Source organism: Malus sylvestris, chromosome 7 (genome assembly GCF_916048215.2).
Source record: "Malus sylvestris chromosome 7, drMalSylv7.2, whole genome shotgun sequence".
Taxonomy (NCBI): Eukaryota; Viridiplantae; Streptophyta; class Magnoliopsida; order Rosales; family Rosaceae; genus Malus; species Malus sylvestris.
In genome coordinates this window covers 1,576,853-1,595,763 of record NC_062266.1, presented here as the reverse complement: position 1 = coordinate 1,595,763, position 18,911 = coordinate 1,576,853, and the positions used below count along the sequence as shown (strand labels likewise).

General features: G+C 39.0%; 3 protein-coding genes across 9 annotated transcripts in view; all 3 read left to right on the top strand.

The window, feature by feature from the left end:
* Nucleotides 1-3,099: 3,099 nt before the first annotated feature.
* On the top strand, nt 3,100-13,835 carry LOC126628358 (protein OBERON 4-like). 2 transcript variants are annotated; one of them, XM_050298002.1, is made up of 3 exons: nt 3,100-6,518; nt 7,363-7,967; nt 13,818-13,835. In XM_050298002.1, exons 1-2 carry the CDS (start codon nt 3,341-3,343, stop codon nt 7,920-7,922), a joined length of 3,738 nt encoding a protein of 1,245 aa, XP_050153959.1. In that variant the 5' UTR covers nt 3,100-3,340; the 3' UTR covers nt 7,923-7,967; nt 13,818-13,835. The 2 variants fall into 2 exon arrangements, with proteins under 2 accessions (XP_050153959.1, XP_050153958.1); XM_050298001.1 differs by lacking the exon at nt 13,818-13,835 and having other exon boundaries at nt 7,363-8,168.
* Nucleotides 8,050-11,762, top strand: LOC126628889 (protein OBERON 4-like). The gene is given in 5 exon segments (XM_050298750.1): nt 8,050-8,064; nt 8,350-9,282; nt 9,284-10,112; nt 10,958-11,083; nt 11,086-11,762. Coding segments are annotated over 5 exon segments (2,334 nt in total). The 3' UTR covers nt 11,517-11,762.
* Nucleotides 12,073-18,911, top strand: part of LOC126628363 (protein HIGH CHLOROPHYLL FLUORESCENCE PHENOTYPE 173, chloroplastic-like) — a 20,815-nt gene continuing 13,976 nt past the window's right edge. For 2 of the 6 annotated variants that reach the window (XR_007625393.1, XM_050298011.1), the window contains exons 1-7: nt 12,073-12,455; nt 13,109-13,201; nt 13,330-13,435; nt 13,905-14,044; nt 14,645-14,752; nt 14,914-15,118; nt 15,205-15,265. Coding sequence is in view for 5 of the 6 variants with exons in the window: in XM_050298011.1 (XP_050153968.1) it covers nt 13,943-14,044; nt 14,645-14,752; nt 14,914-15,118; nt 15,205-15,233 (444 nt within the window). In the remaining variant the exon portion in view is untranslated. Of the gene's footprint in view, nt 12,456-13,108; nt 13,202-13,329; nt 13,436-13,904; nt 14,045-14,644; nt 14,753-14,913; nt 15,119-15,204; nt 18,882-18,911 lie in introns of those variants that run through there. The other 4 variants (XM_050298008.1, XM_050298009.1, XM_050298010.1 and 1 more) reach the window with 4 other exon arrangements.

Below are 18,911 nucleotides of genomic sequence, written 5' to 3'. Positions count from 1 at the left end.
TGATATAGAGACAAAGGTGTATACATCATGAATGCACTTCAGATGTATATACAACTGAGGCTAACTAAAGCATTTTAGAGATTGAGTTTTCGATAATGGCTTGTGTTTACACAATTTGATGTTTGGATTCTGAGGATTTACCAACATCGGATGATAGTATTTCAAACTAATAACATACACGTGGTTCTGCATTATTGTTTATAGATATCACCATAGTGATGTACCCTTTTGTAAGTAATTTTGTTTCATGATTCCGAAAACTTGCTAACATCAAATGACAATATCTCAAATTAATAACGCATACAATTAATATTTAATAGCATGCACATGAACATGCATCTTCCTTTGGAGGTATCACGATAGTGACGTAGGAATCACAATCGTGGAAGTACAATACTTGACTGCTAAAAATTTCAACAGCTACTCATGCTTTCACCCAATCAGATTTAGACATGTGTTCAATTTGTATTTACAATTTCAATTATTTAAACAAATATCTAAATCTAATTGGATAAAAATAGGAGTGAGCAGTCGCATATTGTTCGTGGTGGAATCTGGCCAAAAGGGAAGAAGAAAAGGGTCAAACAGTTTGGTTTTGATGAGCTGGATGCGTGTCCGGCGCTTATTCGGCTCTTCTTTCTTTGTTTCTCGTAGATGGACAGAACTTTTATTTTATCCAATCAACCAAACAATTTTATTGCTTAAAAAAAATTAATGAAAATAGTTTGAAAACTTTGAGTTTTAATGACAATGACAAAATAAAAGGTAAAATGAATAGTACAAAAATTGACTTTTTAATGTTAAAACATGATTTTTTTTAAAGTGAACAGTACAATAACTTTTCATTAAAGTTCTCTTAAAAGAACGGCTCTCTTGTGTTTTTGTTTAGGATTTCGTATGTTACTCGGCTTCAACCGTTAGAAACTATTTGCATGTTGGTTTTCCTCCAGCTAAACAAAATGTTTTAAATTTATACTAATTTACACGGATGAGGAGTCAAATTTTATTTTAGGAGCAGATACATTACTTTTGGTTAAGAGATTTTTCAATGTGCCTAAAATACGAGACGATACGTTATATGTCATTATACAAGTTGAGAGAAGTTTTTTTTTTAAATGTCTCTTCCGTTGTATAATGAAATATGACGTATGTACCTGTACTTCATACACACTGAAAAATCTATCCATTTGGCCAACTCACCTTACCGCAAATAAATCTTCTAATAATCGATGAAATGAAAATTTGAAAAGATTTTATAGTCATGCAATTTATTTAATCATTTTCCATGATTTCAGAGACTCCATCTCCAAGGCTCAAATCAATCAAGCAATTTCATAATTTCAAAGGAAAACTAATGAAAATGGTTTAAAAACTTTAAATTTTAACGAAAATGATAAAAAAGAGTTGTAAGTAAATATTACCAGGAATGACTTTTTAGAGTAAAAATGTGATTTTTCGTTAAAGTGAACAGTACCGTAAGTGTTTCGTTAAAACTCCCTAAGCTTGAAAGAAGGGCTATTGTTTGTATTTTGCATATATGCATGTATAAATTAGGCCAAATATTTTAATTCTGCGTGTACGAGTTAGAAAATATAGAAAACAACGTAGAATCTATTGCATGTTGACCTTCTTGAACATGTCACTTACTCACTTGTAGGAATTTCACTAAATTACATACACAAAAAATGCCATTTGCATCTTAATTTATTTGGTTCCAATGTGATTTAAGAAGTAAAAAAAAAAAAAAAAAAGACAATGCTTTTGTTTCTTCATGTGTTTTATTTATTATTAATCTAATGATTTGAAAAATGATAGGTAAATTATTTTGAAACGGGATGACCTATCGTTACAGAAGGTAAATTTTTCCGTGAATTCAAAACTAACCATAAGGCATTATGTTATAATCTACAAATTTCTTACATCTGAAATAAATCATATTTGGGTATATTTTGTTTTATTCAACTATTTTAAGCTATGAAAAAATACTAGTGTCATAATGGAAATCAAGCACTATTGTGGTTCTCCTCACTCAGGTTAGAAGCTTCCTCACCCTTCCCTTTCCCATTTCCCCTCAGAACGCCACCTGACTAACTTTGATATTAATATTTAGCAATCTAAATCTTATTGACTTCTTTTTACTTCAATCAATAAATAAAGAGGAGAAAAACTTTAGTATGCTGGTTTAGTCACTGTTTAAAAAAAAGAAAAAGAGTTTCTCTATATTTGGTACCATCGGAATTTATGATTAACATGCCTTATCGAAGTTTATTTTTTTATTTTTTAAGAAGAAAGGTAATTTTTCTGATTCATAAAAATGGCTAAACGGTATAAAAAAAGACAATAATTTTTAGATTCGGCAAACATGAGATGTGCCTCACACTTGATGAAGTACATCGAATTTTGGAGATATTTTGTAAATTCCTTTTTGTACCTAGAGAAGGACTACTGAGAAAATAAGGTATCGAATAAATTTTTTTCAAATGAATGTCTCGATCATTTTAAGAAAATAAGAGCGAAAAAGAGTTTCAATATTAATTTTAATTTTTTGATGAATGAAAGCATTTAACATTTGTTGAATGTTAATCTTTTCTTTCATCACACCTACTAACATTAGTCGAATGTTGTTTGTAGCAAGTATTCTAGTGATTAACGTACTTCATGTTCGAAGCTCCCTCTCTCTTATGCTGTAAAACTTTCGAATTCTCCCATTCCTCGAATACTAGTAAAATTAAAATAAAAAAAAATGTCTTTGGTACGCATTCCTTTCGACTTCGTGCATTCAAACACACTTTCGTTGCCAACAAAATGAAGTAGAATTCTCTCATCTCTTAATCTCTCTCTTCTTTCATCCTTTCTTATTTAAACAGTTCTGATTATGTCACGATTACATTATATTTTGAAATTTTTATATAGAAAATAAAATTAAAAAAAAATGTAAGAAGGGGAGATAAAAAAGGAAGATAATAGAAGGGAGAGAACCCTACGGTAAGAGACTCACTCTTCAATGCTTTTCCAGGCACTTTGCGTATCCAACTCATTCTCCCTCTTTCTCTCTCCTCATCAGTTGTTAAAACTGCGTTGACTCAAGGACATCACTGTCCTTCTAATTTTACCCCTTCTACTCTCCCCGAACCTTCCTCTCCGCTGGCTGTCCCCTCTCTCTCTCTCTCTCTGTGCTACCCCGGCTCACTTTTCAACCAGCTTCCGTGGCAATCCCAGTAAATTCGACCTCCTTTATGGCCAAAAGCCCTCACCCCCTTCAGCTCAAATACAACGTCGTAGTCGGCAGCTCTTCAATTTTTATTTTATTTTTTAATTTTATTTTTAATTTGGGGGAGAAATGAAGAGGCTGAGATCCAGCGACGATCTCGATTCCTTCGGGAAGGATCCGAATCCGAATCCTAACCCGAACCCCAGCTCCAACCCCAGCCGAACCTCCTCCAACTCGCACCGGAGCTTCTACTATAAGCCAGATACTGTGCGGAAGGGTTTGCTCTCTTCGTCCTCCTCGGCTTCTTCTCTGGCGCCGGCTCGCTCCTACGACGACCGGGAACAGGCCGGTTCTGGCGGAGGGTCCAGAACTGTCCGGAAGAGGCCGGGGCACGAGTTCGACGGTTTCGACCGGAGGAAGGGGACCGATCGATACAATAGAGATGGAGGAGGGTACGATCGTAATTTGATGCACCGGTCCGAGAGCTTCTCCGCGTCGAGGAGGTCGCCGGCGGATTTTCCGAAAGGGTTTCGATCGGAGCGGGACAGGTCAAGGCGCGAAGGCAGCGGGAGCGGAGCGTTGTCGTGGCGGAGGTTTGGGAAGGAGTTCGAGGAAAGAGGAGGAGGGAAGGGGTTGAGGGACATGAGGTCGCCGACGTGGTCGAATTCGAGGGATTCAGGGAGCGAGCAGTCTAGGGTTAGGTCCCCTGCGAGGAGGTTTAGGGATGGGAAGGAGTCGAAATCGGAGTCAAAGTCCAAGTCGCCCACTTGGTCTAAGGACTCGGTGGGGAGTGAGCAGTCGAAGAGTGTTGAGGTGAGGAAGAGGGAGGTGGAGGCGGAGGAGGTTCAGGGTGAGCAGCCAAATATTGTTGAGTTTAGGAAGAGGGAGACGGAGGAGGTTCCGGTTGAGCAGCCAAAGAGTGTTGAGGTTAGGAAGAGGGAGACGGAGGAGGTTAAGGCTGAGAAGGGGAGTAGGACTAGTAGTGAAATGGAGGAGGGTGAGCTTGCGCCGGAAGCTGGAGCTGGTGTTGGAGGTGGAGGTGAAGGTGAGCCCCAATTGGGTCCTGAAGGTGGAGCTGAAACGGAAGAAACACGGATTCGAAGCGAGACTTCAGATAGGGATACAGATAGGGTTGAGAAAGGTGAGTCTCTGGATAAACAAGAGGCTAGGGAGGAGAAAGGTGAGTCCTCGGATAAACAAGAGGTGAAAGATGTGAGTAAAGAGAGTGTGTGTGAAAGGAAGGATGGGGAGGAGAAGAAAGATGATGACTTGCCAAATGGTGATAACGAAATGATTGATAACAGCGGGAATGTGGAAGCTCGTGAAGATGAGGATGATGGAAAAGGGAGTTTCAGGGAAGGTGATGAAGAAGTGGTCGCGGAGATTCCGATGGAATTGGAAGAGGAACCAAAGCAAGATAAGGGAATTGACCTTGAATTGAAGGCGGAGGATGATGACGATGAAATGACAGAGTCAGACAAGGTAGTAACAGAGGATGAGGAGGATAATGAAGTGGTTAAGCTGGATACGGTGAATAGTATGAGTCAGAATTTTAAGGATAAAGGTAAAAGCGTCGCTGTGACACCGACCGATATGGTAGATTCAGCAGAAGATGGTCGGTGGACTGCCAGAGAATCCAGAGAGCTGTTAATTGGGTTGGAAAATGATATAGAAGGACCCAGCACTAGGGGTTTTGAGTTGTTTTCAAGCTCCCCTGTTAGGCGAAAGGAGAAAGCTGATCAATCTGGTTCCAGTGTGAAGGATGAAAAGCTGGCGCTTGAGCCGCTTGATCTTTCTCTTAGCTTGCCAAATGTTTTGTTACCCATTGGTGGTGCAACTCCTGGTTCTCCTGACCAAGCAATGAGTGTTCAGTCTCTAAGTAATACTTTTCGTACTAACTCTGATGGATTTACTCAATCAGTATCCTTTTCAGGCTCTCAGTCGTTTTATCACAACCCTAGCTGTTCGCTAACCACCCAGAATTCGATGGACTTTGAACAGTCGGTTAAAAGTCGTCCGCTTTTCCAGGGAATCGATTGGCAGGCACTCGCTCAGAGTGAGGCTAAGGGTAAAGAAGTTCCTTGGCAGGCACTTGTTCAGAATGATGCTAAGAGCAAAGAAATCCCTTTGTATCAAAGAATCTTGATGAATGGAAACGGGTCTCATCAACAACAGTCTCAAGCATCGCAAGGCATTCCAAATGGTCAATCGGTCCAAGGGCAACAACATCGTAGGCATCCTGAAGGAAGCTCTGAAGTGACGAATGGAATGGAAAGGCATCTGAGCTTCAATAAGCAGTTGTCAGGAGGACAGACAAGGAACCATGACGATGTTAGATCACCTTCGAATAGCGTTGGATCTCATGAAATGGGATCAAACTATAGTTTTGACAGAAAACGACTAATGAGAGAGAAAAGTAGTGGTAGTTTATATAGGACTAGCAGTCAGAAGGGACATGAGAAATTTCTCATTGGTGGAGCTGACTTTGTGGAGACAATCGTTGCCAGGATGGTCTCCGATCCCATACATGTAATGGCTAGGAAGTTTCATGAGATGACAGGACAATCCGCTTCATGTGTGAAGGAGACCATTCGCGATATGATGTTAAATATGGATAAGCGCATGCAATTGTTTGCATTTCAGAAGGCATTGCAGAGCAGGTCTGATATAACCATGGAGATGCTACTAAAAGCTCATCGTGCGCAACTGGAAATCTTGGTTGCTCTGAAGACTGGTCTACCGGATTATCTCCAGCAAGAGAATGGTGCATCTTCTGATTTGGCTGAAATTTTTCTTAACTCAAGATGCAGAAATCCTTCTTGTCGGAGTCTTGTGCCTGTGGATGAATGTGATTGCAAGGTTTGTTCGCAAAAGAGTGGTTTTTGCAGTGCGTGTATGTGTCTTGTGTGCTCAAAGTTTGACATGGCCTCGAATACATGTAGTTGGATTGGGTGTGATGTTTGTCTCCATTGGTGCCACGCGGATTGTGCATTGCGGGAATCTTATATTAGAAATGGACGCAGTGCTACTGGATCTCAAGGGACGACTGAGATGCAGTTTCATTGTGTTGCCTGCGATCATCCTTCTGAGATGTTTGGCTTTGTGAAAGAGGTTTTTCAGAATTTCGCAAAGGATTGGACAATTGAAAATCTTGCTAGGGAACTAGAATACGTTAAGAGAATATTTGTTGTCAGTAAAGACATGAGAGGGAGACGACTTTATGAAATTGCCGATCAATCACTGGCAAGATTGGTAAACAAGTCTGACCTTCCGGAGGTGTACAATTATGTCATGGCTTTTCTTTTGGGTAAGTTCTTTGTTTTATCAGAAAGAATTTATTGTTTCGTTCTTACAATACTATTCAGGGTCATAATCTGCATGCATTGTCATAATATCATTGTTTAGGATCATGCTTTTTCTGAAAAAGAAAAATTATCTGTAATATATTTTCAATTTGCCATATATTTGTTTTCAGTAAAGTGCTTAATGATATTGAGTTATAAAAGAAGAGTCATTTGGCACTATGTAGTTTTTCTTATATGACTTACCCTTGCTTTTGTTGGATTTTTCATTGGGAAAATGGTTTTGGTATATCGTGCTACATCGTTTGTTAAATCTACAGATGCTTCCTTTCTCCATGGTTTACAAGATATCGATGTTACATGGAGATTTTGATACTAGTGAATTGCTGTAAATAAAAGTTTTATAAATTGTGTTCTTTGTTATGACATGAATGGAAGCCCTTTGATATATTGAAGCAACTTGAAGCCTTTTGTTTTTATATTGAAGATGCAAAATACAAATCTTTTGGGGGAAGTATTCTTCTTTCTGCTTGAACAATTACAACTGATGGTTTCTGTAGTACATACATTATGAGTTTGGCTTGCTTGAAGCTTCGCGTTTCATAGGATTATGGGTTTTGGGATTCAGTTTGATGCCTGGCCTAAATACATCCGTATCGATGTCTCTGAACTGCTTTTTTGTGCTTATGTGAGAATATTATGACATAGCACGAGTACAAAATCCCGAAGCAGAAAAGTCATGCCTTTATTGAGACTCAAAGTTTTGCCTTTTTGTTCTCTATTGTAATACTGTGCTTAGTTAATTGGAAACTGTACTGTTATTAAACAAGTCCTCCACTTTTGTTTCAGATGCTGACAGTTCCAAGCTAGGCAAAACACCCGTTTTATCGGGGAAGGATCAAATTAAAGCGAGCAATGGAATTGTTGGGCCAAGCCAGGAACCTGCCTGGCTGAAATCAATATACGCTGAGAAGGTCCCTCAGTTGGAGACTGCAGCTAACACTCATCCTAGCTTTAACTACGACCAACATGAGAAACGCATTATGGACGCAGAGTTGCACACAAGTGCCCAAAAAGAACCTCTTTTCGATGAGCTGGAGAGCATTGTGAGGATCAAGCAGGCTGAGGCAAAAATGTTTCAAACACGAGCAGATGATGCAAGAAGAGAAGCTGAGGGGCTGAAACGCATAGCAATGGCAAAGAATGAAAAAATTGAAGAAGAATTTAGGAGCAGGATAGCAAAGTTGCGCTTAGTGGAGGCAGAAGAAATGCACAGCAAGAAACTTGAAGAACTACAAGCTCTAGACCGAGTGCATCGTGAATACTCCAATATGAAGATGAGAATGCAAGCTGATATAAAGGATCTTTTGTTAAAAATGGAAGCGACGAAGCGGAACCTTTCTTTGTGATTGGCAAACGAAGAGGAGTCCCTGTAAGAGTTTTCGGTGTGGCAGGTAACCGTAACCTCGTGTGCTGATAGTTTTATGTTGTACCTTGCAATGTAGTGGTTTTATAGCTCCAATTAGGGTATTTTTCATGGTAGTTTCTGTTGTATTTGTTTATTGAACCACTAACCAGAATCTGTACAGAGAGATTGCCTCATTTCTTTTATTATGTTATAAAGCAGTGCTCCTATTTATGGTTTTTGGAACCAATTCTGTTTTCTCATTCTACGCTTTTTTTTTTGGTTCGTTGATTCTCTTTTGATCAGTTCAATTAAATGTTTATAATATATCTATAAAAAAAGGCGGAAATCAATTTCAACATATAATACATGTTTAGAAACTAAAAACATCATGTCGCTGCTTTGTGTTTTCAACATATAAAAAAAGTCAGAATTTTAAGGATAAAGGTAAAAGCGTCGCTGTGGCACCGACCGATATGGTGGATTCAGCAGAAGATGGTCGGTGGACTGCCAGAGAATCCAGAGAGCTGTTAACTAGCATGGAAAATGATATAGAAGGACCATGAACTAGGGGTTTCGAGTTGTTTTCAAGCTCTCCTGTTCGGAGACAGGAGAAAGCTGATCAATCTGGTTCCAGTATGAAGGATGAGAAGCTTGCACTTGAGCGGCTTGATCTTTCTCTTAGCTTGCCTAATTTTTTGTTACCCATTGGTGGTGCAGCTCCTGGTTCTCCTGACCAAGCAATGAGTGTTCAGTCTCTAAGTAATACTTTTCTTACTAACTCTGATGGATTTACTCGATCAGTATCCTTTCCGGGCTCTCAGTCGTTTTATCACAACCCTAGCTGTTCGCTAACGACCCAGAATTCGATGGACTTTGAACAGTCGGTTAAAAGTCGTCCCCTTTTCCAGGGAATCGATTGGAAGGCACTCGCTCAGAGTGAGGCTAAGGGTAAAGAAGTTCCTTGGCAGGCACTCGTTCAGAATGATGCTAAGAGTAAAGAAGTCCCTTTGTATCAAAGAATCTTGATGAATGGAAACACGTCTCATCAACAACAGTCTCAAGCATCGCAAGGCATTCCAAATGGTCAATCGGTCCAAGGGCAACAACATCGTAGGCATCCTGAAGGAAGCTCTAAAGTGACGAATGGAATGGAAAGGCAGCTAAGCTTCAATAAGCAGTTGTCAGGAGGACAGGCAAGGAACCATGAGGACGTTAGATCACCTTCGAATAGCGTTGGATCTCATGAAATGGGATCAAACTATAGTTTGGACAGGAAACGACTAATGAGAGAGAAAAGTAGTGGTAGTTTATATAGGACTAGCAGTCAGAAGGAACACGAGAAATTTCTCATTGGTGGAGCTAGCTGACTTTGTGGAGACAATCGTTGCCAGGATAGTCTCCGATCCCATACATGTAATGGCTAGAAAGTTTCATGAGATGACAGGACAATCGGCTTCATGTGTGAAGGAGACCATTCGCAATATGATGTTAAATATGGATGAGCGCATGCAACTGTTTGCATTTCAGAAGGCACTGCAGAGCAGGTCTGATATAACCATGGAGATGCTACTAAAAGCTCATCGTGCGCAACTGGAAATCTTGGTTGCTCTGAAGACTGGTCTACCGGATTATCTCCAGCAAGAGAATGGTGCATCTTCTGATTTGGCTGAAATTTTTCTTAACTCAAGATGCAGAAATCCTTCTTGTCGGAGTCCTGTGCCTGTGGATGAATGTAATTGCAAGGTTTGTTCGCAAAAGAGTGGTTTTTGCAGTGCGTGTATGTGTCTTGTGTGCTCAAAGTTCGACATGGCCTCGAATACATGTAGTTGGATTGGGTGTGATGTTTGTCTCCATTGGTGCCACGCGGATTGTGCATTGCGGGAATCTTATATTAGAAATGGACGCAGTGCTACTGGATCTCAAGGGATGACTGAGATGCAGTTTCATTGTGTTGCCTGCGATCATCCTTCTGAGATGTTTGGCTTTGTGAAAGAGGTTTTTCAGAATTTCGCAAAGGATTGGACAATTGAAAATCTTGCTAGGGAACTTGAATACGTTAAGAGAATATTTGTTGTCAGTAAGGGCATGAGAGGGAGACGACTTTATGAAATTGCGGATCAATCACTGGCAAGATTGGTAAACAAGTCTGACCTTCCGGAGGTGTACAATTATGTCATGGCTTTTCTTTTGGGTAAGTTATTTGTTTTATCAGAAAGAATTTATTGTTTCGTTCTTACAATACTATTCAGGGTCATAATCTGCATGCATTGTCATAATATCATTGTTTAGGATCATGCTTTTTCTGAAAAAGAAAAATTATCTGTAATATATTTTCAATTTGTCATATATTTGTTTTCAGTAGAGTGTTTAATGATATTGAGTTATAAAAGAAGAGTCATTTGGCACTATGTAGTTTTTCTTATATGACTTACCCTTGCTTTTGTTGGATTTTTCGTTGGGAAAATGGTTTTGGTATATCGTGCTACATCATTTGTTAAATTTACAGATGCTTCCTTTCTCCATGGGTTACAAGATATCGATGTTACATGGAGATTTTGATACTAGTGAATTGCTGTAAATAAAAGTTTTATAAATTGTGTTCTTTGTTATGACATGAATGGAAGCCCTTTGATATATTGAAGCAACTTGAAGCCTTTTGTTTTTATATTGAAGATGCAAAATAAAAATCTTTCGGGGGAAGTATTCTTCTTTCTGCTTGAACAATTACAACTGATGGTTTCTGTAGTACATACATTATGAGTTTGGCTTGCTTGAAGCTCTGCATTTCTTAGGATTATGGGTTTTGGGATTCAGTTTGATGCCTGGCCTAAATACATCCGTATCGATGTCTCTGAACTGCTTTTTTGCGCTTATGTGAGAATATTATGACATAGCACGAGTACAAAATCCCGAAGGCAGAAAAGTCATGACTTTATTGAGACTCAAAGTTTTGCCTTTTTGTTCTCTGTTGTAATACTGTGCTTGGTTAATTGGAAACTGTACTGTTTTTAAACAAGTCCTCCACTTTTGTTTCAGATGCTGACAGTTCCAAGCTAGGCAAAACAGCCACTTTATCTGGGAAGGATCAAAGTAAAGTGAACAATGGGATTGCTGGGCCAAGCCAGGAACCCACATGGCTGAAATCAATATACACAGAAAAGGCCCTCAGTTGGAGACTGCAGCTAACACTCATCCTAGCTTTAACTACGATCAGCATGAGAAACGCATTATGGACACAGAGTTGAACACAAGTGCCCAAAAAGAACCTCTTTTCGAAGAGCTGGAGAGCATTGTGCTGATCAAGCAGGCTGAGGCAAAATTGTTTCAAACACGAGCAGATGATGCAAGAAGAGAAGCTGAGGGGCTGAAACGCATAGCAATGGCAAAGAATGAAAAAATTGAAGAAGAATTTAGGAGCAGGATAGCAAAGTTGTGCTTAGTAGAGGCAGAAGAAATGCACAGCAAGAAACTTGAAGAACTACAAGCTCTAGACCGAGTGCATCGTGAATACTCCAATATGAAGATGAGAATGCAAGCTGATATAAAGGATCTTTTGTTAAAAATGGAAGCGACGAAGCGGAACCTTTCTTTGTGATTGGCAAACGAAGAGGAGTCCCCGTAAGAGTTTTCGATGTGGCAGGTAACCGTAACCTCGTGTGCTGATAGTTTTATGTTGTACCTTGCAATGTAGTGGTTTTATAGCTCCAATTAGGGTATTTTTCATGGTAGTTTCTGTTGTATTTGTTTATTGAACCACTAACCAGAATCTGTACAGAGAGATTGCCTCATTTCTTTTATTATGTTATAAAGCAGTGCTCCTATTTATGGTTTTTGGAACCAATTCCGTTTTCTCATTTTACTCTATTTTTTGTTCGTTGATTCTCTTTTGATCAGTTCAATTAAATATTTATAATATGTCTATAAAAAAAGGCGGTAATCAATTTCAACATATAATACATGTTTAGAAACTACAAACATCATGTCCCTGCTTTGTGTTTTCAATCTCCTGTCTGGCTCCTTGTGATACTTTGGAGTCTGCTCGTACCACAGCATTTATCACCATTTCTTTAGCCTAAAGAAGGGGATGGGATTGCATACCGAACGATAGTGTTTTGGGGTTGCTTTCTGCGTTTGTGCCTGGTGCCCACGCGTTGATCATCGTGGGATGCTCCGCTTCGACTACGCATCACCTTCTGCATCTTCATCGCTTCTTCCCCTCTCGCTCCACGCATCGATAAACGACGACCATCCTCTCGCACCTAACCGCCTTATCCTTCGCGTCAGCGGCATGGGTTAGCAAATCCTAGAACCAAATCTGCAGCCGAATTCTTGCTCGCCCGAAGCTCGCCTCTGCCCTCTCTCTCCACCCTTCGCCTAAGGTTTGGTTTAGAGTCTAGACCCCTGTTTGGTTTCCGAGAAAATCACAAGCTCAAATTTTCTCGCACATTTTCTCAATTTTTGTGTTGGAATTGATAGGTTGCGGGTGAAGGAGGTTATCGAGAGGGCTCTAGCTGGATCGATACGGCCTCATTTCGTTGTGGCTAATATTGGAAGTGGGTTTGGACAGTGCCGTATCTGAGATTTTGGGGCCTGTGCTAAATTTATAAAATCACCCCTCCTTAAGATAGTCTTAAAAAATGTAGGGCAATGTATTGACGTTAGAAAAGAATCACTTAAATCAAAACAAAGTTTAGCACTTACTGATTGCAAGTTTAAAAATATCATTAATAATAAGTAAAAAGAGCTACAAACATAACGTTCACTAAATAATAAAAACCAGTTCAATCTTAAACAATCAAACAAGAAAACAAACTTCAAAAACTCTAACTTTAAAGTTTTACTTGAATATGTAACATTATTATATGATAATATTGAAAAAATACCATCTTTTGAGTGAATATAAAAATTTAGAGTACAATAAGATATTTTGAGTGACAATAAGATATTTTGAATAAGATAATATTTTGAATAAGATATTTTTATATTTATCTTATTGTACTCTTATTGTAACATTATTATATGATAATATTGTCACTCAAAATGCTAACAAAATCAATTTTTGAATATCAAATATTATTTCATAATAAAAGTAATTTTAAATAAATAATATTATTACATATAAATATTAGGTGATAAATTTTGGGAGCCCCTTCAAATTTGGGGGCTGTGCGACTGCACCTTTCGCAGCCTCCTCTGGGTTTGGATTGTATGACATTTCCAAGTTTGTATGTGTTTTTGCTCGTATAAACCCCTTAATCTTAATTAGTATCTCTGAGCACGGTGAGATTTTTGAATGATAATTTTTTTCTTTTTTTTGGGTTTGTGGGTTTTAGAGATTTTTCTGTGAAACCATTGATTTTTGTATTATTTTGTTTATTGTTTGGTTATTAATTTGGGTATTTGAGCAGTTGGATGCTCGGAGCGGGAACCTTTTCTGCCCATTCCTCTAAGGCAGTCCGGCCTAGCCATATTCCAATCAAGATCTTTTCAACAGCATCCTCTGGCAATTCAAATGTAATCCCCTCACCCATTATCTTTGAGAATCTTTTTCTGATGGAGTTTGTGGTGTTTTGCCGAATAGGGTTGAAATCCATTGGCTTGAACACAATGGCATCATCAACAGTATCCAGTGATTCTCGGGGATCAAAGTCTAATAGCAATAGGCGCATTAATTATCAAACCCTAGTTTTAACTGTTTGGATCATTGCGGATTTGGGGTTTTTTTTTTTTTTAATTGCGTTGCTTCTACTCGCTGTATATTGGCTGATGGGTTTCGGAGTATTTTTTGTTTTGTTGATTGGATTTCGCCATGTAGGATTGGTTTTGTGTGCTACGATTGGTGTGGCTTCTGTTATTGTTTATGCGTTTGGTTAACAGGGTTTTCATTCATTTTCAGATTTGTTTCGACGCACACTTGTCAAAATTTGCAGGATGCTATGGTGATATTTTCTATGATCTAATCAAATGAACTATTTAATGTCAGTAGTTTGAGGGCTCCGATTGCAACACACACCAGCAGCGATGGGGGAGAAGTGGCACCGGGTGATGCAGAACCTATTCGGTGATCAATCCGAAGAGGAAGAGGTCGATTCCGAGCACAAGTCCAATCCCCATCCCAATTCTGTATGATCCTCTAATTTCAAGTTTCCTTCCTATTCATATTCCAAAAGCTTGTTTGGGAGTGATTAGGGTTTCAAATTTTGCTTTAATCTGAGCTGAAAGGAAGATATAGGTTGTGGTTTTGTTAATGGCGGTGGATGATTTGGATGAAAGTATGTATCCTGGGGATTTTTTTTCTTGCAGTTGTTTAGGCCTGGACTGAAGAAGTTTTGTGGAATGAGATTCTTATGAGTAGTCAATTTTAGTGGGATTGTTGTTTCAATTTGGATAACGAATGATGCATTTTCGTATTTGGTCGGTCCTTTGATATGTAGCAAATCTAAGATTTTGTGAATTGTTCATTATTGAGAGTGAAGTGCCACAGATTGAAGACGCATAAAAAAAAAGTGCACATCTTCTGATTAGAAATATAGAATTGGTTTTAAATTATTTTCTTTACTGTTTGGTTCTAATGTGCTTTACCGATAAATCAAGGGTTTGCAAGATATTTTTTTTTTGCTTTTACTCCTTTAAATGGTGGGTGTTATCATTTTCTCTCTTTTTTCATATCTGTCTTGCCATTGACTGGAGATGTGGGTGATCCTGCTACCCTGTCCGCTGCAGTACAGGGCTATAACAAGATTATCTATTGCTACTGCACGCTCTACTATCAGCGGAGACCTCTACAGGGTTGATCAAAGAGGGGTCTACAATCTTACCAAAGCATTTCAGGTGTGATCCTTGTTGCCATATCCTTGAAATAATCCTTTTTGACATTTAGTAATCTGTTTCGGCTTTGATGTCTTTTAAGTTCATGGGTTGGTTCAATGTTGGATTTGAATTTTATCCTTCGAGAGTTGCTTATGTGAAGCTTTTGACTGTTTGCATTGTAGGACTGTAAGAAGAAAATGGCGCAATTACGAGTAGGAAAGAGTAGCAAGAGCAAACTTACAATCGTAAAGTTCAAGACTCCGGAGTCAGTGGATGGATGGGAAGTTCGTCAGGGGACTTACTTTCAGGATGTGGTTGCTTCTAAGTACGATGGAGGAATGGATGCCAAGTTCGAATTCACTTTCACAGCAGAGGCTGTTTTCTCCGGTAAGTTAAAGACTAAAGTGGGGTTTTGAGGTTCTAAATGGAAACCAACTATTATTCCTTTTACTCTATTTCTTGCTGCATTGTAGGATATGTTTTCACCAGACGAGGGTACTAAGCTAAAAGCAGCTTCCCAAAAACAAATTCATGGTATTTTATTATTAATTACAGATAGTATTTCTATGTTTTCCCTCTTTGTTTTATAGATAATCAACTGTTATTAAGCTGTTTTCGTAGTGATCAGAACTTCCTATAGAACTAATGAATCAAGTCATAGCGAGATAAGCTAATCGAAACAGCACAAATATGAATGAAAACAGGTTCTCTCTTTGGTCTTTAACAGGAACGTGTGAGGCACCTGTTCGTTGACTAATTGAGTCCCTTCTCCAAGTTTTTAGTAGACATTGGGTCGCTGTAATTTGCGTTTATGAGCACACTGCTAAAGAAAATTTAAGCTGTCAAGTTCCCAAAATGTCTAAGGAGATATCATGTTTAACAAGTCACGAATTGTGATCAATCCAAATGCTTTTATGAGCACAACCATGTCATATTTAGTTTTTGCAGAGGTTGTAATCTTCACACGCAGAGGTTGTGATCAATCCAAATGCTTTCAAGAGCCGGATCTCCTTGGATAAAGCTTGTCTGTAATCTTCACACGCAACATCAGCTTTCCAGATACCACAGACCACTTTTTCAAAGTGCTCTGACAGAGTTAAAACTTGTGAAGCTGGCAGCTCCCACTACCGTGCTATGACCAAGCAGGGTAAAGGAATAGCATTATTACTTGATGTTAGGGAGACTCCTATATATGGCGACCTCCATCCCCAACGGACAGGCAGACCTGCAAAAATGCTCAACCCTTCCTCTTATCTGAGAGGGCACTCCCAACGAAGCCTTTCAAAATATTCAGCTTTCTTTCCCCCCGATAATACCTCTGTAAACAAGCTATACTAGAGCAAGAATATCTCATATCATCAGGGTTAAAAGCAAGAGTATCCCATATCATGCTTTTTCCCTGTCTTTTCCTTTGGCCTTGTTCTTACCTGCAAGACAAGGAGAAAGAGAGCAATCAGTCAGCACTTGGAATCAAGCTTCCAGCCAGGAACTGACTGCCTGGAACCCCTTACCCTGGCATTGCTCTCGAGTACTCATCTTCAACATCTTATGCTTCCAAGGAAGATACCGCATCTGCCTGAGGATAGGGCAAGTGAGAAGGATACAAGGAAGCATGTGGAGACAAGCGTAACAGCACACGTGCCGATATATCCACTACTCTGTCAAAAGCAAAAGTATCCCATATCAGTAGGGTCGAACGTACTCTAGATTTGATGGACTTGTTTTGACCCTCAAATTCTTCAGTCGGCCTTATACTTTGGAGGAAACCAGAAAACCCTCTAGCCCAGTTCAAGAATAAGCCTGTGGAAAGTTACTTCTTCAAAAGCAAAAGTATCCCATATCATCTCTTCTCATGTTTCTTCTCTTTATCCTTCATGCTGCCTGCAAGATAGGGAGAATGTGAACAATCAGCCGGAGCTTTGATTGCTTACCTTGTCTGTTACCTCTTTCAGCAGATCCCCTAGCTCGGCGACTTGGGGGACTCCTACTACATGGTTTGTATCGCGCTTGACCAAGCCTGAAACTACAAGTAAGCTTCAAGTGACATTGATACATTACCTTGTGCATCTCCACCAGTTACAGATACCACCCCTGGATGGAGGAAGAGTACTTCCAGAGAAGATTCCACATCTACCTATGAGACAAATAAGGAAAGTCAAGCCGATACCACACTCCGGGACTTAGAAGTTTCGTGGTTACGAGATCATTCTCCCACAATATTTCCTAATGTCATTTGTACTAAATCATTCACTTGTACTCCCTAAAGGAGAGCTTGAACCTATGTACTTGTGTAAACCCTTCACAATTAATGAGAACTCCTCTATTCCGTGGACGTAGCCAATCTGGGTGAATCACGTACATCTTGCGTTTGCTTTCCTATCTCTATCCATTTATATACTTATCCACACTAATGACCGGAGCAATCTAGCGAAGATCACAAAAAGTGACCGTTTTCGCTACCTAGGATCTATCTTGCAAGAGAACGGAGAATTAGATGGAGATCTCAACCATAGAATACAAGCTGGATGGATGAAGTGTAAGAGTGTATCCGGCGTGTTGTGTGATCGTCGTAGGCCACTGAAGCTCAAGGGAAAATTTTATAGGACGGCAATAAGGCCAACGATGTTGTATGGCACAGAATGTTGGGCGGTGAAGCATCAACATGTACACAAAATGGGTGTAGCGGAGATGAGGATGCTTCGTGGGATGTATGGGCACACGAGAAAGGATAAGATTGGGAATGAGGATATCCAAGGTAAAGTAGGAATAGCCAAAATTGAAGGAAATATGAGAGAAAATCGGTTCCGGTGGTTTGGACATGTGCAAAGAAGGCCTACTGACGCTCCGGTTCGAAAATGTGACTACGGGACAGAAGTTCAGGGCCGAAGGGGTAGAGGAAGACCTAGGAAAACTTTGAAAGAGACCTTAAGAAAAGACTTGATTACTTGGATCTAACGGAGGACATGACACAAAACCGAGCGCAATGGCGTTCTAGGATTCATATAGCCGACCCCACTTAGTGGGAAAAGGCTTTGTTGTTGTTGTTGTAGAGGTTGTAATAATTTTCCTTTGACTGATCTGTTAAAAAGTTTGTTTTTGTAGATGCCAAAGAACTGCATGGAAGATTTCTGTGTGAATGTCAAGGTCCGTACTTTGCCCTTTTTAGTTCTTAGCAATACAAGCATCTTCAACATTTTAAAAATAAACCTATAACATGTTATTAGTATGAACTGGTGTGGGTTAATAGTGAAGTTGGATATGCTGGATAGAAGATGAAAAATAAACCTATAACATGTTATAAGTATGAACTGATGTGGGTTAATAGTGAAGTTGGATATGCTGGATTGAAGATGAAAAATAAACCTATAACATGTATTCTGATTACATATAAGTAAATTTTTTGAATAAAACTTAATAAACCAATATATTTTGGTTGCAGATTAAGAAAAATTAAGAGACCAGTTCAATTGGGTAGATGAATAAAAGGAAAGAAAAGAAAAATATTAGAAAACATTCGGTAATTTTGAAGAATTTGTTTTTACTTAGGGAGACCATTTGATTGCTAAGGAAATCGAGGAAAAGAAAAGAAACTAACAAGGAGTTGTCTGTGTTGTTTATAGAGACAGGACATAGAAAAAACAACAAATATTTTTGTTTTTGTAATGGTTGTCATGAATTTCCTTTTGACTAAACAAAACATAATCATTTTATTTGCTTTACTGAGAATGTTGCGTTTTTTGCGATTAGTTTCGGGTTTTGGAGCAGATATTTGTGTCCCGAGCCGTATCCAAAGTTGATTTTGGACATTCTTCGATCTTAGAATATTTGGTTACTTCAGTGCATTGACAATTAATAGACGTAATTTTTTTTTTCATTGTTTGTGTATAATTATGCGACTTGTATGTTATAACGTGACAAAGGTGATTTCGCTTCCAATATATCGACAAATATTAAAAAGACATTTAAAGAGGGCTGGAACCCAGTCGAAGCTGGGGGGGGCTAGGCCCTCATGCCCATATTATATTATTTAAAGAAAAAACATACAATGAGGGTACATAGTACTTAAACCCCGACTATCAAAAGTAAAATCATATACAATCACTCCAAGCAATCAACATGGCCCTTACATATTGAATCCAAAAGGTTGACGTCTCATTCACTGCATATAAGACTATATAAT